The 22,462-nt window shown below is 39.5% G+C and overlaps 1 protein-coding gene across 1 annotated transcript in view; it reads left to right on the forward strand.

Moving 5' to 3' along the window:
• E(bx) (nucleosome-remodeling factor subunit NURF301 E(bx)) overlaps nucleotides 1–19,819 on the forward strand; it is a 120,752-nt gene extending 100,933 nt beyond the window's left edge. Inside the window, exons 20-23 of the mRNA XM_068392490.1 lie at nucleotides 35–275; nucleotides 7,809–7,959; nucleotides 8,886–9,098; nucleotides 17,568–19,819. Coding sequence (XP_068248591.1) covers nucleotides 35–275; nucleotides 7,809–7,959; nucleotides 8,886–9,098; nucleotides 17,568–17,852 — 890 coding nt within the window. The 3' untranslated portion in view covers nucleotides 17,853–19,819. The remainder of the gene's footprint in view (nucleotides 1–34; nucleotides 276–7,808; nucleotides 7,960–8,885; nucleotides 9,099–17,567) is intronic.
• The last annotated feature ends 2,643 nt before the right edge of the window (nucleotides 19,820–22,462 follow it).

The following is a 22,462-nucleotide window of genomic DNA, read 5'->3' on the forward strand; positions in this document are numbered from 1 at the left end:
AAATAATTTCTTATAGTAAAATATTACTTTACAGTTTCAGAGTCTTCTCCATCCCAAGTTGTACCTGCAGGCCCTAATCAGCTGTCTCCTGAAACCTCTCGGTTAACACAGACCTCTTCAGCGTCTCAAAACAATATTAATAGTAATAAAAACTCTTCGTTGTCGAAGTCCCCCTCTTCAAAGCCGTCTTCTAAATCTGCGGCTGCAAAGAAAGCATCGAAAAATAAGAATAAGAAAATTGTTTGCATATGTCGAACACCATTTGATGATACCAAGTATGTTTTCAGCTGTTATTTTTTTTTGTTTTTTTAGTTATATCGATTACTTTAACTAGTTAAATGGGTTGGAAGATTGTTATTGACATACCTAACAACAACTTAGGGTGATTTCTACCTAATTTTTAATTTTGACGTGTAGGTGAATTGAAATTAAAATTTTCTAAAGGCCACTATGTGAAGAAGTTAACGAACAAAATACTACTAATAACTGAATTTAGAACAAAGCACAGATGGAAAAAGTCAATTTCAATAATAGCAGAAAACAAAAGCTGAAATACTTGAAGGAGGCTACCTGAAATTAATGTGTTTTTATTACTAATATTCCCTTACTGAAAGGAGCAAAAGGGTAAATTAGACAAGGAATATAATTGAAAGGATTAAATAGAAATGTTTAGATTTAGATAAACTTTGTAATGTAACTTCAGCTGTTAACAATTCTCAAACAAGAGTAAGATAGTTGTCTCCTATTTTAACTTACCTCAGAGTGCCTAATACCAGATTCCATATTTTATTTAGCAAATTCTGGTAAAGTTGTGCTTTAATATAATAATTCAAGCAATCACTTTTATGTTGCTATCAGTAATAATGGAATCATTCCTCTGTTTTCACAACTTCATGTGTCAAAAAAAACTAAACATGTTATATCAATTTTGGAGTGTTGAAGTTATTATTGATTAATTTTAACTTACTGAATGCTATATTAGAAATATGTTCATACAAATTATCTTGTCCAACCAATCAGCGATCGGGAAAATTTTCCGAGCTAAAAGGGCACCGCTGCAAATATGCCTCGCTAAAAGAAATGGACTATAGTTTCTATAAATTCATAATACGGTAGATCTTTATTTTTCAATATTTAACTTAGCCGGTGATTATAATAGCTGCAACTCTGTTGCTCGACAGAAAACTCTAAGGAAAAAATTCACCAGCGATCGCTATACAGGTTGCGGGTGTGCCCAACAGCGCCATCTGTCATCCAAGTACCCAGTACTCAATGTAAACAAAGAACTCAATTTTCTCTCTGTCGTGCTACCGGCAAGACCTACTAATTCGCTGTTGCTAACTGGATTTGTTTTCACAAATATTTGGTGAAGTACACTATTCTAGTTTTGAGCTTTCGCTGTGCAGGCTTTCTCTTCAAAAATCCTTGCATTCTTTTTTTGATTACGGATTATTTGTTGATGACTTTGGATAGTTTTTGAATTCCCCTTTGACCAATTCAAAATGGCTGACCCTTCTCAAGTCCCAAAATTTAGGAAGTGTAATGCTAGGGACTGTTCAAGGCGTCTTCCGAAGGCCTCTATCGACCCTCACACTGTTTGTTCCAATTGTCGGGATAAAACCTGTCAATTGGAAGATCGATGTGAGGAGTGCGTTGGGCTTTCGGAATTCGATTTTATCGAATTCCAAAAATATACACGTAGGCTAGAGAGAGATAGAGTTAGGAGAAGTTCCTCTCGATCTATTGACATTTCCTCTCCTCATGCCCCACAACCTATTCCTTCCCCTGTAGTGGTTGCTCCTAACCCCCCTTCTGGCACTCAGGAACCTTCGATGGCTGATATGATGCGTGCCATCCAAGCTCTGGGTGAGAGAGTTGAGTCACTGGCTAGTGACCGTAATCAGCTCATGGCAGATGTCAAGGAGCTGAAGTGTAAAAGTGCAGTGGGAAGTGACAAAGTGAGTGATAGTGTTGTGGATAGTGTTGCGCTTGAGGGTTCGTCTGTTCGTGCCTGTCGTCCTCCTAGTCCGGGACCTCTTGCAAGCTCCCAAGTCCAGGGGAGAAGCAATGTCGTACGACAAATGGGTTCGAGAGGCTTTAATCAGCGAACAGACGTTCCCTCTGTGGTTTCGGGCATATCTACCCAAGATCGCCCCCACCACACAAAGACGAGAGAGCCCATTTATACCTCGTCTGCGGAAGAGGTTTCTCGCAAGAAACCATGGACCAAGGTCTCACGACCGTTGAAGCGCAAGTCGGTCCCTTCCGCGCAAGTCCAACGGCCCAGTTGTAGCCACTGGGTCAGTTCGGACTCGCTGCAGTCATCAGATGACTGCTCACCTCCTAAGAGAGGTAAAGCGGTACTGCCTCAGACAGTTACACCGTCTGTCGCCGCACCTGCTCCTGCAGACCCTAAGTGGTCTTTGCTGCAGAGCATGCAGTCCCAATTAACGTCTCTGATGCAGGACTTGCGTGCGGAGAAGGTTGCTGTTGCACCAGCTAGTACAGCCTCTTGCCTACAACCAATCACACACTCGGTTGTGCGTCCTGTGGACGCTGAGGCGACCTTCTTGCGCACTCCAGTTGAGAGAGTTCCGCCACCCATGCGTTCCAGTGTGCCCTGCCAGCCGCATGTTGACGTTCAGCGACGCACGGAGCCTTCCGTTGACGTTCGTGAGGTACAACAACCGTCAGAGTTGTTTTGTTTTGACGCGGTGCGTCAACCTCCGCAACCCAGTGTGGTTGCCACTGCTCACCCACATCAGGCTAGACAGTCTGGAATAGACGCTGTGCGTCCCCGCGCTGCTATGGTTGTTGCCAGCTCACAGACTGGGCAACAGTTCCATGACGTTGCGTCCGGCTCAGTCACGCATGCACCCGTGCGACCGGACTCAGCTAACCAGCCGTTACCTACTCCTTTGCCGCTTCCTCCTCAATACTCGGATGATGGTCTTTCTGATGATGATGGTGCTGCACACGTAGATGAACCACATTCGGATCTTGACGAGCCTAAGTCTACGCAACCCTCTTTGGACTTTAGGAAGGTTTTAGCACTGTTCAAAGAGATGTTTCCGGACCAGTTTGTGTCTGTGGCTCCGCGCTCTCCTCCGTCAGAGTTTGTTTTAGGTATGCCGTCATCCTCGACCAGTACCTCTGTAGCTCAAATAGCTGATTTTCTCTTATACCTGAGAAAAGGACGATCCCTTTCAGCTCCCACTATCAAGGGTTACAGAAGCATGTTGGCATCAGTCTTCCGTCACAGAGGCTTAGATCTTTCCAACAATAAAGATCTACAGGACCTCCTTAAGTCTTTTGAGACCACGAAGGAGCGTCCTTTGGTTACACCTGGTTGGAATTTAGACGTGGTACTAAGATTCCTCATGTCAGACAGGTTCGAGCCGCTACAATCAGCCTCCCTGAAAGATCTCACCTTAAAGACTCTTTTCCTGGTTTGCCTAGCCACAGCTAAAAGAGTCAGTGAGATTCATGCCTTCAGCAAGAACATAGGTTTCTCATCTGAAACGGCTACATGTTCTCTACAACTTGGTTTTCTAGCCAAAAACGAGCTACCTTCTCGACCTTGGCCAAAATCGTTCGATATTCCAAGCTTATCGAATATGGTTGGAAATGAACTAGAAAGAGTCTTATGCCCTGTCAGAGCTCTTAAGTTCTATTTAAAACGAACTAAACCTTTAAGAGGCCCGTCTGAAGCTTTATGGTGTTCAGTTAAGAAACCATCTTTGCCTATGTCAAAGAATGCCTTATCCTATTTTATCAGACTGTTAATACGAGAAGCTCATTCCCATCTGAATGAGGAAGACCAAGCTTTGCTGAGGGTAAGGACACATGAAGTTAGAGCTGTCGCAACTTCCGTGGCCTTTAAACAAAATAGATCTCTGCGAAGTATAATGGACGCAACCTATTGGAGAAGCAAGTCAGTGTTCGCGTCTTTTTATCTTAAGGATGTCCAGTCTCTTTACGAGGACTGCTACACTCTGGGACCATTCGTAGCAGCGAGTGCAGTAGTGGGTGAGTGCTCAACCACTACAATTCCCTAATTCCATAACCTTTTTAATCTTTCTCTTGAAATGTTTTTATTGTTGTTTTTTGGGTTGTCCGGAAGGCTAAGAAGCCTTTCGCATCCTGGTTGATTTGGCGGGTGGTCAAAGTCATTTCTTGAGAAGCGCCTAGATTAGGGGTTTTGATGAGGTCCTGTTGTATGGGTTGCAACCCTTGATACTTCAGATCCTAGGGGTCGATCAGCATCCTGAGAGGATCGCGAGGCTCCGTAAGGAAGACGTACTTAAAAAGGCAGAGTAATTGTTCAAGTCGACTTCCTTACCAGGTACCTATTTATTTTGTTTTTGTTATTTTGATAACTTCTAAAATGAAATAAAAAATTCTTAGCTCATAATAATGTAAACATATAATGCTGGTCTCTACCCACCCCCCTGGGTGGGAATCAGCTATTATAATCACCGGCTAAGTTAAATATTGAAAAATGTTATTTTTATAATAAAATAAATTTTTGAATATACTTACCCGGTGATTATAAATCAAAGGACCCTCCCTTCCTCCCCAATAGAGACGCAGTGGACCGAGGAGAAAATTGAGTTCTTTGTTTACATTGAGTACTGGGTACTTGGACGACAGATGGCGCTGTTGGGCACACCCGCAACCTGTATAGCGATCGCTGGCGAATTTTTGCCTTAGAGTTTTCTGTCGAGCAACAGAGTTGCAGCTATTATAATCACCGGGTAAGTATATTCAAAAATTTATTTTATTATAAAAATAACATTTTACTCAGATATTTTTTCCGCCATTCTCCATGCTCTTGAAAGAGAATCCTCAAGTGGTATTTTCACTACTTTGAATTTAGATTGTATTTATTTATCCTTGCTCCTCATTTGTTAAGGTCCAGATTGTTATTTTACTTATAGTTTGGGGCTGACATCGAATGTAGTTTTGAATATGTTCAGGATTAAAGAGTGGAAGTTGGACAGTACATCTCGCCCACTGAATTTGAGCTGACCTGGTGAATAAATTACGTCAAGCAGTGCTCGGTCTGATCTCATTGTGCTTATAATTTTTATTCCCAAAGCTTAGGAAGCATATCAACAGAAGCTGTAATGCACAGAGTGTATATTTATAAGCCAGACGAAATGGAACAGCACCCATGAATTTTAGATACCAAAAATGTCCTAAAAGAACTGAATATTGACAAAAAATATAACTAATCACGGATATTGTTAATGTTGGTGTCAGATAATGGCCAATTTCTCTTATCATTTGAAGTATTACTTCTATTTGCTTCAAATATTTGCAGAGAGAACGGCCCTTGAGGGCTTCAAAATGCAAATTAGTTCAAGTTAATCAGTTCTTGGGAAGGTTTTCAAGATGCAAGTGTGAAATGGAGGAAGGATTAGAAACCAGTGTAAGGAGAACAAGTACCGTTATGACTTGACATTAAGCCCATAAGAAAGTAAAGTTATGAAAGTGGCCTTATATATGCAATATAGAACAGGGTGTCAAAATCAAAATGAAAAGTTTTTCTTTTTTATTTTATGTTGTAAAGGAAAGAAGGCCTTTGCTCAAGCTTAAAATTTATGAAAACTGGGTAATCTACTGAAATGGGAAGCGAATTTTGAGAGGTAGTGAAAAAATAATGTCTTGTTAGGTGGAAAAATATTGCTGGATTACTGCTGTAAAAAGTATCGCATGAATAAACCATACTAAAAGCTATATGTGTATAAGCCAAAAAATTATATTTGTGGTTGAGACATCAAGCAGTCTCATAAGAATTTGAAATTTTAAAAAGGCAAGACACCTTCCATTATACCTCTGTGCATGTGCTTCTGTTCTTGCATTTGCTGTCCAGCTTCTTAATGTGTCCCTCGTATTGCAACTGGGATGATTTTCCTCTTGCATATGAATGCTAAAGAGTGTCCAATGCCCTAGTGCTGGGTCTTCAAGCTTAAATTCAACCCAAGTTGTGATAGTATAGAATGTCAAGATGTATAGCAAAAAATGCATTGAGAAGACATGACCTGAAAATGTTGCCAAGGGAAATAAGACCCAGGGATTGAAAAATAGACATATCTAATGATTGAGATGCCTGGGGCTTGTGATGGAAAAGGGAGGGAAAATTAGAGACAGTGTAGTATTCTGGGTGATAGGAGGATAGAGGTGAGAGAGGCAAGAGAGCGTGCTAGAAATAGGAATGAATGGCAAGCAATTGTGACGCAGTTCCGGTAGGCTCTGCTGCTTCCTCCGGTGCCTTGGATGACCGCAGAGGTAGCAGAAGTAGGGGATTCAGCCTTATGAAGCTTCATCTGTGGTGGATAACAGGGGAGGGTGGGCTGTGGCACCCTAGCAGTACCAGCCATACTCGGTTGAGTCCCTAGTCAGGCTGGGAGGAACGTAGAGAGGAGAGGTCCCCTTTTTGGTTCATTTGTTTGATGTCGGCTACCCCCCAAAATTGGGGGAAGTGCCTTGGTAAATGTATGTATGTAGTATTCTTAAAGTAGCTGGAGAATTACTAGTGGAAACGCCTGTGTATAGATAAAAACTTGATTAGTTAAAAATTAAGGCAGAAAGTTGAAAGAACTTCTCTTATAAATGGAAAAAGAGTCTGATATAAAAATGACTATGGGTTTTTAAAAAATAAAAATGTAGAATTATGATTGAAAACAAATAAGATAAAAAACATTAACCTCATATGGTCAGCATAATAGAGGGACCAATAGAGATCATAATAGCTGAAGAGGCTAGGAGGGCTGTTAGCAAGATGAAAAGTGGAAAAACTCCATGACCATACAGAATAACAGTGGCTGTAATAGGAACACTCTGATATCATGTCATCCATGAGCTTATTTGAATGTATAAAAACCTGATATAGGAAGAGATAGGGCCAGAATAGTGGGAAAATTTTTTCAGTAGTAATATAGAAAGGTAAAGAGGATTCACCTGTGGAAATTTCTGAGAAATGAAACCCCTTAAGCATATGAAAACTGTAGAAAGTGATGTTAGGGAAACATAAGAGAATGTCTAGAGGAATTAACATTGATAATTGTCAGTGTGGCTGTAGCGAGAAAACTCAAAAACAAAAGCCGTTTATAATGAGGAAATTACAGAAAGAAATAGGGTGCTGAGGAAAATATTATGCCACATATTTGCTGATCTGGAAAAGGCTTTTTCATCCTGTAAAGAGGAAGAAATTGTACCTCATCTTTAAATCTGGGAAAGTATTTCAAATGAGTACAGAGACTGTTAATTGAAGGGGCACTAGGCTTTTGTTGCCAGAAAGATACATCAAGCTAATGGTGTTACTCACGCGTAACGCTACTGGTCCTCTAGAATAAGGGCAGAGGTAAAAGAAGAGATTGAAATAAATGTTGCATTGCATCAAAGATCGGGCCCCGGGCCTTTTGCTAGGCCCTACTGAATGCGAAGGGTGAATTGTTAACAGCAGAATCCGAGAAATATGTGGAAATTTTAAAAATTAGAAGAACGGAAATGGAGTGGAAAGGACAGAGTAAAGCAAATGTGAAAAATACAATTTAGCAATGTAGGGAAAAAAGTATTGTATAAAGCATAGTGCAATGATATTCAGTATGCTGCAACCTATTGATGGTAACTTAGTTTGTGCATTGTGCATACTCTCAGTGGCAAGTAATTGTTGGAAACATTGTTAATTTGATTTTTCTACGTAAAGGTCATTTGGTTTGTAGTGTCTTGTTTTTCTAAAAGATGAGTAATTAGGGTCTTATTACTGTTATGGAAAGAACTAATGTCTAAATTCTTTGCAGATTTTATGTTGGCTGTGATTTGTGTGGTAACTGGTTTCACGGTGACTGTGTGGGAATCACGGAGGCTATGAGTCGCAGTATGACAGAATACGTTTGTGATGACTGTGCAAATGCAAAGTTGAACAAAGAGCTCTTCTGCTTCTGTAGACAGGTAAGGCCGAGGAACAATCTTTTGTAATTGCTCCTATATTAGATATTTATAACTGGAATTATGGACATCATACAATATATACAGGTACAGTATTAAGTAGGCAAGAAAAAAAAATACCCATCTAATTTTTAAAAATGAAAATAGAGAAATTCAAGTATCTCTCTTCTTAACAGTAATAGTTCTACTTTAATTAAACTAATTTAGCACTAGGAGTTTAACAGAACTTTAGAAAAATGACCTGAAATCCTTGGAATATAAGAAAAATCAAATTTCAAATGTTAAAAAAGACTACTCAATGTTTCTTAGGAAAGTACAGACCAGGTCATGCAATAGTATGCTTAAAAATGATTAACTATATGTCAAGGTAATGAGATATTATGAAATATCCCAGGAATTTCTTTGTAAACTGAGAAATCAAGACCCATCAGGCCTCAGGTATTCCATTTCCCATAAGATATGGATACTTTACACACTTTGTGACTGGATTTGTAGGGATGTCTTTACTTGGTAGAATCATCAATTTGTAAGTTAGGTGAAAACAGATAGATAGGATCAAGTTTTTCCTGAAGATGCAATCCTAGTGCCCAGAATTTTAAGAAAGAATAAAGAAAAACATTAATAACTTTTAATTTATTTAATTTTCTGCCTTCCTATCGGATTAGTAATACAATCATTATTAATATGAAATTATTACTATTGCTAACTTATATTATGTGGTAACAAACAAATCCATGTAATATATTTCAACTTCCTGTCTATTGTATAACCCTTAATGTTTTATTTGAGACAATAAAGTTGTGAATATTTATCAATAACAAAAACTGTTTGCTGCTGCAGTAATTGTATTCTGTAGTAAACTATAGGTTAATCTTAGATCTCAATAATATTATCATCCATGATTATTAACTCAAATTCTTATTTTACAGCCCTATGATGAAACACAGTTTTATATATGTTGTGAACAATGTGAGGACTGGTATCATGGGAAGTGCGTTGGAATAATGCAGAGTGAAGCTGACGACATTGACGACTATATCTGCCCAAAGTGCGACTCCAACAATGTTTGGAACTACCCTTGCCAGAAATCTTTATCAAGCAAGGATTATGTTGAAATAAAGAAACTCACCAAAGGACTTATAGTAAGTATTGTATTGCCCATGCTTTGGAATTAATATGAACATATTTTTGAATTTGATTAGATAGAATTTATAAAATTAGCCCAAAGACCAGACACTGGAACCACCGAAGTCATTCTGCTTTAATTCGGTCGAACTAGTTCAAAAAATGTAAAATCTAATTCAAAGTCATATTTAAAAGCAAAATCTTTCTCGCATATTTTCGAATTATGTACAGTTGGACACAGGAGTTTTTGGCACACCTTGCTACAAAGAATTGCATCCCATCATACCCTTACTTTGCGGTGAGTAAGCTAACAGATATTGTAGGGAAAAACGGCAGAGATGATCGGCAGGGCTAAATAAAAGAACTCGCTACGCAGTAAGGGGAGGAGTGGGTGCAATTCCTCAGATTGATGTGTACCTATAATTCCTGTCTCTGTACTTTTATTTGAAAGCTACTTTTAACTTGTCTGGAATAAGTTCCATTCAACCACTCCCATTTCTCCTCTTCAAAAACTTATCCTGTTTGCACAGGACATCCCGAGGCTTGATATTAAGTTGAGTAGGCGTCACTTTCATCCATTTCCTTTTTTTCAGTTCACAATTTGCCCACCCTACTGCATAGGATGGCCTAAATTGGAGGTTTTCATTTTTGAAAGGAAACAAAATATTTAGTTCGGTTTTTTTTTTTTTAATTATATAAGATTTTTTTTTAAAAATCTTTAACTTTAAAGATCAGTCACATCATTAACTTTAAAGAAGATTTGTCACATCATTAAGTTATTTCACTCTTCTTGACAACCATAGCCGGTTGATGATTTTATCAGCTGATTTCTGAATCCCAAGGATTAAACTATTCCCTTCAAATTCAAAACTTTTACATGACACATGTTTGCCAATAAGAGTAGTGGAATGATGAAATTATATGTCACATATTTGCCAATAACAGTAGTGGAATGATGAAATTACATGTCTCATATTTTCCAATAACAGTAATGGAATGATGAAATTACATGTCACATATTTGCCAATAACAGTAGTGGAATGATGAAATTACATATCATATATTTGCCTATAACAGTAATGGAATGACGAAATTACATGTCACATATTTGCCAATAACAGTAGTGGAATGAGGAAATTACATGTCACATATTTGCCAATAACAGTAGTGGAATGATGAAATTACATGTCTCATATTTTCCAATAACAGTAATGGAATGATGAAATTACATGTCACATATTTGCCAATAACAGTAGTGGAATGATGAAATTACATGTCACATATTTGCCAATAACAGTAGTGGAATGATGAAATTACATGTCATATATTTGCCTATAACAGTAATGGAATGACGAAATTACATGTCACATATTTGCCAATACAGTAGTGGAATGAGGAATTTTCAATATTAAACTTACCCGATGATCATGTAGCTGTCAACTCTGTTGCCCGACAGAAATCTACGGTCGGGATACGCCAGCGATCGCTATACAGGTGGGGGTGTACACAACAGCGCCATCTGTGAGTAGGTACTCAAGTACTTCTTGTCAACAAGAACTCAATTTTTCCTCTGTCGTGCCTCCGGCAAGACCTACTAATACGCCGTCCCTAACTGGATTTGTTTTCACAACTTTTTGGTGAAGTACACTTTTCCAGTTTTGAGCTTTCGCTATGCAGGGGTTTTATCTTCATTTCAAAACCTGAACTCTTTTTGGATAGATTTAATTATGGTGACGAAGAGAGTATGGACTCTCTTTCACTTTTAAATGGCCGACCCTTCCCTTAGACGGAAGTGTTGGTGTCGAAGAGAGTATAGACTCTCTTTCACTTTTTATGACCGACCCTTCCCTTAGACGGAAGTGTGTTTAGGTTTTTGGTAGATAGGCCTCTTCGATTAACTTTCCTTTTATTATAAACTTATAAAACTTAAATTTTATGTTTGTTTATATGCGACCTTTCCTAATAGTAGGCGGTCCTTACTTGGAACCGAAGTTAATTAACATTGAGCCCGTCATATCGTATTTCCTGTTAAGAATTTATGCTATTTTAATTCGCAGTTGTTGACGTTCAGAACGTTCAACATGCGCTCTATCGTTACGATAGAGAGAGAGTATTTCACGGTTTCACGTTGCAGTAAGAGTAAACCGATTCTAGCGTTTCGTTCATTCTTTCTTAGCTTAAATGGTTGTAATTCTAATAAAGGAACTTTTTATTTGGGAAACCTTTCAGTTTTTTTCCTTTAACAAATAATATGTTTTAACGATATATAATTGGGCTCATCTCTCAGGTTCTAAGTCAAGAGAGAGAGAGAGAGAGAGAGAGATAGAGACGGAGGGAGAGAGAGGAGGATAAACGTTTCGTTCAAGCGGGTAACGTTGTTCTCGTTTTTTTACTCTTCTCCCTAGTCGCTATAGGGGAAGAAGGTAAAACGTTTCTAGAGTTTTATTCTTGTTCCCAGGCTTTATGCGGTGAGAGATTTTAAACGTAGTTTATTTGATCTAGTGTTTAGTCTCTTTTCCAGCCACTGAATTCTTTATCTTTCATCATGTTTTTCTGTTACATTGTAAAACTGTTTTCGCAATTACTACCTTTTAATGAAGGATAGGATTGCGTGTTTCAGGTACAAATCACTTAAAGTTTCGAGTTCAGTGAAATAAGTGCAAACAGAAAATCAAAAGTGATAAAGTGATATGCGCAAAGTGTTACAGTGTTGCGTTCGAGGGTTCGTTTGTTCGTGCCAGTTGTTCACCTTGTCCGATACCTCTTACAAGCTCCCAAGCCCAGGGGAGAAGTAATGTCGAAGGACTTATGGGTTCCACAGGTCTTGATCGACGAACAAACGTTTCCCTCCGTGGTTTCGGGTGTATCTACACACGTTGCCGACGTGATCACCCCACCCACACAAAGACGAGAGAGCCCATTTATTCCTCGTCTGCGGAAGAGGTTTCTCGCAGAAACCATGGACCAAATCTTGCAGCTTTTAAGTGCAAGTCGGTCCCTTCCGCGCAAGTCCAACGGCCTAGGTGTAGCCACTGGGTCAGTTCGGACTCGCTGCATTACGACAACTGCACACCTCCCAAGAGAGGCAAGGTGGTACCGCAACAGGCAGTAACTCCGTCTGTTGCCGCACCAGCTGTTTTAGACCCTCAGTCACAACGGACAGTAGCTCCGTTTGTTGTTGTCTTTCATAGACCCTAGTGGTCCATGCTGCAGACTATACAGTCTCAGCTTGCTCCTTCATGCAGGAGTATCGTGCTGGAAGGTTGACAATGCACCTGTTAACCTACAACCCGCCGAGGTTGTGCGCTCAGCAGATACTGCGGCTGCCTGCTCCCACACTCCACCTGTGAGAGCTCCACCACCGATGCGCAGTCCACCCTGCCAGACGCATGTTCTTGCTGCACCTTCTGTTAACATGCGTGAGCTACCGCATCAGCAGTGGGAAGGTTCTGTAGAGCTGCCGGGTTCCAGCACTATGCGGCATTCTCCGCAACCCATGCAGCATGCGCCGCATACCTTACAGCATGCGCCGCAGACCATGCAGCATGCGCCGCATACCATACAGCATGCTCCACAACCCACCGCAGCCCCTCCCACACACCAGCCCTCTGCTTTTGTTGTTGCCAGCTCCCACACTCCGACTGCGGAGAAGGTTGACGATGCACCCGTGGGCCTACACCTCCCACGGTTGTGCGCCCGGCATGGCTTCCTGCTCTCACACTCTTGTTGTGAGAGCTCCTCCACCCATGCACAGTCAACCCTGCCAGATGTATGATGACTCCCACACACAGAGCACTCCGTTGCCGTGCGTGAGCTACCACAAGCTGCCGTGTTTTGACACGGTGTGTCAGCCTCCGCAACACACTGTGGTTACCGCCACTCGCCTGCAGCAAACTAGTCAGTCAGGAGTTGAGGCTTCCCCACACAACTTTGGTTGTTGCCAACTCACAGACTGTCAAACAGTTACATGACGTTGCCTTCTGGTCTGCTACTTATACACCAGTGCTGTATGTCCTCACGCTCCTGTTGTGGTTGACAGTTCAGTTTTTGACAGTTCACAGACTGTCAAGCAGTTTCATAACGTTGCCTTCTGGTCTGCTGCTTTTGCACCAGTGAAACCCTCACTGAGAGAACCTAGCTTTTCTCGGATATGGTTCCTGTAGATGAGAAAGTGCTGTTCTCCCTCCTTCTGATATTCCCTTGAGGACTCTGTCATTTGGAGAGGAGCCTTAAGCTGCTTAGCCTCCTATGGACTTTAATTTAAGCATAACATGCTTCCAGGGAGGGTAAATGGTTCCGCTTCAGTCGCTAACCCCGTCTGTTGCCACACCTGCTCCCATAGACCTTGGGCTTTGTTGCAAGACATGCAGTCCAAGCTTAGTCCTTGATAGAGGATTTTTTACGGAGAAGAACCTTCTTGCCAACGACCTTCCTACCGGTTGGTTGTACGCCCTGTTGACGCTGAGGTATCCTACTCACGTCCGCCAGTTGAGATGGTTCCTCCACCGGTGCGACCCAGTGTGGGTTGCCAGTCGCACGTTGACGTTAAGCTACTCGCGGAGGTGGTTGTGGACGTTCAGTGTGTCACTGGGAAGACGTTCAACAACCAGCAGAGGTGACTTGTTGTGACGCAGTGCGGCAACCTCAGCAACCCGATGAGGGGTTTTCTGTACTACCCAGACAGTCTAGACAGTTTCGGGTTGTCGCTGTACTTCCTCGCATCCCCATGGTTGGCAGTTCACAGACTGTGCAGCAGTACCATGATCTTGTGTCCGGCTCAGTCACGCATCCACCAGTGCGACCGGATTCAGCGAGTCAGACGTTGCCCACTCCGTTGCCGTTTCCTCATCAGTTTCGGATGAGGAACCCTCTGATGAGAACATGGCTGAACAAGAAGATCAATCCCCAGCCCTGCTATCCATCCAGAAGATGCTGAAGAAGGAATACGGCCCTGTCAGGCTGTGGATGAGTCTGGTTAGGACACTGTCATCCGTGGTTCAATTGGTGTCACTTGGAAGACTACACCTCCGTCCTCTTCGGTTTCATCTAGCTCTTCACTGGAAAAGGACAAGACGCTAGAAGCGGTCTCGATCCCGGTTTCCGGAAGATAAGTCTGGTCTAACCTGAGGAAAGGACTTTATCAACCTTTTATAGGGTCTTCCCCTGACTGTTCAGACTCCCAACCACGTTCTCTTCTCAGACGCATCGGACGTAGGCTGGGGTGCGACCTTAGGCGGTAGGGAATGCTCGGGATTATGGAACTCGAGTCAAAGGACAATGCATTTTAACTGCAAGAAGCTTCGGGCAGTACGTCTGACCTGGAAAAGCTTCAGGTCTCTCCTTCAAGACAAAGTAATGGAGGTCAACACGGACAACTCCCTGCTTTGATGTTCATCTCCTAGCAAGGAGGGACCTACTCTCTGACATGGTGCGAGTTCGCTAGTGACCTCCTCTCCTGTTCAACAGGTCTAGACTTTTCACTAGTAACAATTTCTTCCAAGGCAACTTGAATGTCTTAGCAGTTTGTCTCAGTAGGAAGGGACAATAATTCCAACATATTGGACCCTCCACAGAGATGTAGGCAAGAGACTTTGGGCCTCCTGGGGCCAGCCAACCATAGATCTCTTCGCAACCTCGATGTCCAAGAGGCTATCAATACTTTGCTCACCTATCCCGGACCCAGCAGTGGTTCTTTTAGATGCCTTTCTACTAGATTAGTCTCATCTAGATCTATATGCATTCTCTCCGTTCTAGATTGTCAACAAGGTACTGCAGAAGTTCGCCTCTCACGATGGGACAAAGTTAACACTAGTTGCTTCCCTCTGGCCCGCGAGAGAATAACTTATCGAGGTACTTCGATGGCTAGTAGACGTTCCCAGAACTCTTCCCCTAAGGGTGGACCTGCTACGTCTGCCACGCGTAAGAAGGTACTCCAAGGCCTCCACGCTCTTCGTCTCACTGCCTTCAGAGTATCGAGAGACTCTCGAGAACTAGAGGTTTTTTCGAAGGAGGCAACCAGAGCGATTGTTAGAGCAAGGAGAACATCCACCCTTAGAGTCTACCAATCGAAGTGGGAAATCTTCCTAAACTGGTGCAAGTCAGTATCCGTATCCTCGACCAGTACCTCTGTAACTCATTTAGCTGACTTCCTCTTATATCTGAGAAAAGAGCGATCTCTTTCAGCTCCCCTTTCATGGGTTACAGAAGCATGTTGGCATCAGTCTTCCGTCACAGAGGCTTAGATCTTTCCAACAATAAAGATCTACAGGACCTCCTTAAGTCTTTTGAGACCACGAAGGAGCGTCGTTTGGTTACACCTGGTTGGAATTTAGACGTGGTTCTAAGATTCCTTATGTTAGACAGGTTCGAACCACTTCAATCAGCCTCCCTGAAAGATCTCACCTTTAAGACTTTTCCTGATATGCTTAACCACAGCTAAAAGAGTCAGTGAGATTCATGCCTTCAGCAAGAACATCGGATTTTCATCCGAAACGGCTACATGTTCTACATCTTGGTTTTCTAGCCAAACACGAGCTGCCTTCTCGGCCTTGACCAATATCGTTCGTTATTCCAAACTTATCGTATGGTTGGAAATGAACTAGAAAGAGTATTATGTCCTGTAAGAGCTCTTAAGTTCTATTTTAAAAACCTTTACGAGGCCCGTCTGAAGCTTTATGGTGTTCAGTTAAGAATTCATCTTTGCCTATGTCAGAGAATTCTTTATCCTATTATTTTCAGACTGTTAGTACGAGAAGCTCATTCCCTTCTGAATGAGGAAGACCAAGCTTGGCTGAAGGTAAGGACACACGAAGTTAGAGCTATCACAACTTCCGTGACCTTTTAATAAAATAGATCTCTGCAAAATATTTTCGACGCAACCTTTTGGAAAAGCTAATCAGTGTTCGCGTCTTTTATCTTAAGAATGTCCAGTCTCTTTACGAGAACTGCTACACTCTGGGACCATTCGTAGCAACGAGTGCAGTAGTGGTGGGGGCTCCACCACTACAATTCCCTAATTCCAGAACCTTTTTAATCTTTCTCTTGAAATATTTCTGGGTTGTCCGGAAGGCTAAGAAGCCTTCCGCATCCTGGTTGATTTGGCGGGTGGTCAAATTCTTTCTTGAGAAGCGCCTAGATTAGAGGTTGTGATGAGGTCCTTTAGTATGGGTTGCAGCCCTTCATACTTCAGCACCTAGGAGTCACTCAGCATCCTAAGAGGATCGCTAGGCTCAGTAAGGAAGACGTACTTAAAAAGGCAGAGTAATGGTTCAAGTCGACTTCCTTACCAGGTACTTATTTATTTTATGTTTGTTATTTTGAATAACGGCTAAAATAAGATTCGGGATACTTAGCTTCTTTGTTAACATGTATGCTGGTCTCCACCCACCACCCTGGGTGTGAATCAGCTACATGATCATCGGGTAAGTTTAATATTGAAAAATGTTATTTTCATTAGTAAAATAAATTTTTGAATATACTTACCCGATGATCATGAATTTAAGGACCCGCCCTTCCTCCCCATAGAGAACCAGTGGACCGAGGAGAAAATTGAGTTCTTGTTGTCAAGAAGTACTTGAGTACCTACTCACAGATGGCGCTGTTGTGTACACCCCCACCTGTATAGCGATCGCTGGCGTATCCCGACCGTAGATTTCTGTCGGGCAACAGAGTTGACAGCTACATGATCATCGGGTAAGTATATTCAAAAATTTATTTTACTAATGAAAATAACATATTACATGTCACATATTTGCCAATAACAGTAGTGGAATGATGAAATTACATGTCTCATATTTTCCAATAACAGTAATGGAATGATGAAATTACATGTCACATATTTGCCAATAACAGTAGTAGAATGATGAAATTACATGTCACATATTTGCCAATAACAGTAGTGGAATGATGAAATTACATGTCATATATTTGCCTATAACAGTAATGGAATGACGAAATTACATGTCACATATTTGCCAATAACAGTAGTGGAATGAGGAAATTACATGTCACATATTTGCCAATAACAGTAGTGGAATAAGGAAATTACATGTCACATATTTGCCAATAACAGTAATGGGAGCATGAAAACAGGTCTGCAAAATTGCCTGTACATGCACTTTGAATGAGGCTTTCGATATTATCGGAGTAAGTAGTCTTTTTAAACTATTTATTACAGTAATCACAGTTCAGTAAGAGGAAAAAATGCTGAATTAGAATTTGTCGGTGCACCGCTTTTGGTTTGAATATAAGATGCAAAAAACACCATAACCTTTAAGCCTCTTGTTGAAAATATAGAAAGTATGGAGCAACAAACTGATTGATCTGGTTAGAACCTTTTGTAGAACAGGCAATACTGTACTTTTTATTTTTATTTTTATATGAAATTAAAGAAATTTAATACATTCTGATTATTTTATATATTTGATTGTGAGATTTTGTGAATTATTTAAAAAAAAAATTCTAATCTGTTTATTTTATTTTCACAGCAACACAAAAATGCTTGGCCCTTCTTAGAACCAGTCGATCCATCGGAAGTTCCCGATTATTACAAAGTTGTGAAAGAGCCCATGGATCTAAAGACTGTTGAAAACAGAGTAGAAACCAAGTCTTACCCGCGACTTGCACAGTTTATCGGTGACGTCATGTTAGTTTTCGATAACTGTCGCCTTTATAACCCACCAAATTCTTCATTCTGCTCCTGTGCAGCAACTTTAGAGTCATTCTTTTGTCAGAAACTCCGAAGTCTTAAAACTCGGTTAAGTCAAAGGTAGTGATAGTTTCAGTGACTTGTAATATATTTGAATTTTTATGAATTTTTTTTTATTTTTTTGCTGCAGATACTAAATAAAAATCTGAATTTTTTTTTTAACTCGAGAATCACGATTTGGTATATGCAGTTAAAAAATTGTAAAAATATCTTTTATTTTGTACATAGTGTAAAAATTATACTAAATATTTCTCAGTTGTTGAAGGAACCTCGACTTGTTTTCAAGTGAACTAAGGTGCATTTTGCATCCATTCATACTAGATCTACCAGATTTACTTTAGCATAAAATTCAAGGGAAACATGAAGATTGTAAAATTAGCTAACTTGGCAGCTTTGTTAAAATGGTTAAAATTTCATATTAAATTATATTAAATGTCCAGATTTGAGTATTGGGAAAATTTATATCAAACAATTGCAAATGAAGACAATATTTTGTTGAAACCTTTTTTTTATGTAATTAAATTTTTGATATCAAATTTATTATCAGAGTTGTTAGTACTTCAGTGCAGACTTATTATCTGCTGTTGTACATTATTATGCAATAGACTAATAGCGTGTACTGTTATATATTGTACATAGAATTTTTATGTACTCTAATGTACATTATGTCTGTAGAAAATGCATACCAGGTACACTTTGCATTATCAAGAGGCATGTTATTTTTTATTCATATCATATCAGTAAAATTAGCATTATACAGACATTATTGTAGAAATTATTGTATGTAGCCAATGTCATACCTGTAGATTTGAAAAAAAAAAGAAAATGTTGCAATTTTTGTTAATCTCAGATTCACCTATGTCACATTCCTATTGTAAATACTTTATACCACAATTATCGCACAAATATAGTACACTCCTTCTCTGAAACATAGTAATTTATATGTATGATGTGGACAGTACAACCTATAATTAAATAAAAAAAAAAAGCCTTATACCACTTTAAGGCATATATATATTATATATATATACCTATATTATTAATGTATGCATGGTGTTTGCTTGGAGTTTAGAATTACCTTAACCTCGTTTAAATGTGAAATTTTATATTTTACAAGTTAGAACTAAAACGAAGATAGTTGTGATTGCCTTTGTTTATGCCATATTGGGCTTCATATAAGTTGTCAGGATAGATCAGGTTAGGTATTTATTGAAAGACCTTATTTTAGATGAAGTTAGAGCGTAGAAATTATTTTTGTGACATTGTGGTAGTTATATTTTGTAGCAAGTTTTTTTTTTTTTTTTCTTCACCGGTTTGAGTGTGTGCGTATGCAAGTGAATGAATCCATTAATGGAGTGGGAGTGTATTAAACTTTCAAATCCATATGTGCAAGAGACAGGTAAAAATATGTTTCCCAGCTGTACGAAGATCAACATCTATTAAAGCCGAAATTGTCATGTAGTTACTGTACAATAATTTTGTAAAATAGAGAGTTTAGCTTTGATTGTTATAGAAATAATCCTGGCTTGAAAGCTTGAATTTTTTTAAGAGCCTCTATATATTCTAAAGATGAAATATGTATTGTTGCCAGGACAGCTTGTACAAATATAGCAGGGTTCTTTTGAATCAATATTGTAACCCCAATCTCATCTCATCTCATTGCATTATAAATTCAACTAAAAGGTGTCAATTTGTCATAAAGCATACATTTGAATTTTATCACAACTGCAAGGTGTCCATTGTATGTATTTTTACAGATCCTCATAAACCTTTAATCATAACTCATTCAGCACATATGTGTGGCATGCTGATGTCAAATGCATACCTTTTATGTACATTGAACATTTTCAACTTGTCTTTGTTTATGCTAGGTTGCAGTCCTATGACTTCTATGGTCTTCACAGCCTCCTCCTCTCAGCTAAGTACAAAATTGATCTTGTGAAGACATTACCATGGATAGATTTGTAAAAAAAAAAAGGAAAAATTAATTTGTAATAAGAGTGCATTTGTTTTATAAAGTCAGATATTCTAGTTGTTTGGTTTTAAATTCAACCTGTTATTTATATAACCATAACCATTTTTAAAGTAATTTTTACTAAACTAAGTTTGATTTACTGAATTTTAACAAATTATCGTACTTTGTTTATGAAAAGAAAAATCATCTACTGTATGCTTCCAATTTTCTTTGGAAACGAGGTTCTAATAGATCAATATTGAAAATACCTGACTCAATTCAAATTGTAGGGCATTAAATCTTCAGAAGTTTTAAACTTCTCCAATGGATTCATTACAAGGTGAATGTTATGGAAAATTCTTAATACACAAGATATATAATTAGTTTATAAGCTCAATCCTTTGGGAGACAATATTATAACTGGTTGATTATGAAGATTTGTGTTGCATTTATCCTAGCCACTCAAATTTGGTATTGATTTGTATTTTTCTTAACTGCAAACCTGAGTTCTTTAAGTTGGAGACTGGTCAGCATGAGCTGTTGTACAGGCTATAAACACTTTGAGCGAGGTGGGAGCCAAGCACTCCCGCTACTTGCCCACTCACTCATTAGCTTATCCACTTTTGATTGCAAGCGGGACTTACTTGGGTAGAGTGATGGCGGGACAACTATGTGTAAAGAACTCTGGTTTGTATAGTTGGGAAAAATACAAATTACTTTCAAATTTGTCATTTGTTCCGGCACGAATGCAAGTTCTCTTTCTTTATGTCGGAGACTTGCCCATGGGTGGGCGGAAGTGTGATCCAGTGGTTGAAAACTTGGCCTGGAATTGCAACATTTACGCTTAGGATGGCATTCCTGACACCTCGTGAATCTGTTAGTCTTAATACCAGTGAGGTCAATGGCTGTACAGTAATTGTCAATGAGTGAGAGACTACTCTGTGACTATATTTAGGTTTCTGTAAAGTATAACATCAGGTTTGACATTATAAACATTGAGACCTAAATCACCCAACTCCCCCTTACCAGGAGATAGGAGACATAACGGAATATATAACTATGCGAGAACCAAGAAATATTCAGGCAACTTGCAAAATGGGCTTACCTACAATTGATGGAAGCCAGCTTGCCGGGTCTCTGATGCTATACTCCAAGAGAGTGGAAGATGAAGAAAAGTAAAGGCTAGTCATTTCCATACACTCCCAGACTAAAACTCAAACCTCTGCCTTTGAACAACTGCTAAATGTTGTATAAGAGCTAAGGAAGGCAATCACTTGCTAAGCAGCCACCACAGGGCATAGAACTAATCTAGGTCCTGTGTGTTATGTCTTGTAGGTAGTGGGCGGAGAAGGATGTCTCGCACTTCTATACGCCTGTTAGGGACACCTACGGCACAGAAATTCCTTTTGAACGCAAGGGACGCGCTTAAGCCCCTAACATCGTGAGCTCTGGGTCATCGCTCTTAACCAATGGAGGAAGGAATGAGAGCATGGTCAATGACTTGTTTGAAACAAGAAGAAACTTGTTTCTCAAATCCTTACTCTTGACGCTGACAAGCAGCTGAATGTTCTGCAGGAGGGCTCATCTTGTATGCTAGAGGTAATGCCTTAGCGTCCTCACAGGACTTGGCAACAGTTGATCCGTGTCATCGGTTACTTCCTATAGATAAGTAATCCAAACCTAGGGACCTCTGTAACTGGGTTTTGAGTCTGCAATAAAATCGGAGATTAACACTAGGATGCCCGGCTTTAGCAATGTTCGTGGATGCCCAAAGGGAGTCATTTTGACTCCCACGGGATTTTTTGGTTATTTCAGGAGGTAATTAGTTTTCTATCATTTCTTTTTGTTGTTATAACCAGTTTTGTATACAAACAATGTAATATTATTGTGTTCAATGTTCTTTTCTTAAAAATACTTATAATCAAATTTAGTTACCCACATGGATGCCCACGGAGAGTCATTTTGACTCCTATATATTTTCATCCTTAATTATGTAAATAAGAGTTTATATATTGATTCTTACATTCATTATTACATAAATAAAGAGTACTTTTATTCAGTTGTAGGTGACATAATATTGGTCTTAGGAAGAAAATGATAAACGTTTGATTGGGCTAATAGATCTTTTATTTTTACTATATTTTTTGGAATACCCTTTGTATTCCAATGTGTACAGGAATGAAGAAACTAAAAAAATCTTGAAAATAAAGAGGTAGATGTCCTAGTAATCATATGATAGGCAACTACATGAATATCCATTTGAATCTATTCCAGATTACATTTTTTACACACACGTTCAACTTTTGAGGTGCAGGTCCCACATAAAGATTTTTCACAACTCGTGCAACTTCCTACTGTACGATTTTTCTTGCAATGAGCCTTCACTTGGCAGTATTTCTTTAGGTCTCTGCTTTGATATTTGTTTTCTCCATTTCCTTGATTTCCCCTCTGATCCAATTTCTTCCTTGACTGTATATTTATATTTGCTTATTCTTCGGATAGTTCTAAGAATTCTTTCCTGGTAATTTTTTCTTTTGTCACTTCCTTGTGGATAACCCATGCATTTATAGGTGCCAGGTCTAAGGTAGTTTGGAAGGAATGAATAGGCCATCGCCTTGTGCACGTTCTCCCTGAATACTTTCGAGCCATTTGGTCCAAAATGTCCACTCCATGTTTTGTTTCGTCGTAAAATTTGATTGTTTCCGGTGTTTTCTTAGCAT

This window comes from Palaemon carinicauda, chromosome 18 (genome assembly GCF_036898095.1).
Source record: "Palaemon carinicauda isolate YSFRI2023 chromosome 18, ASM3689809v2, whole genome shotgun sequence".
NCBI lineage: Eukaryota > Metazoa > Arthropoda > Malacostraca > Decapoda > Palaemonidae > Palaemon > Palaemon carinicauda.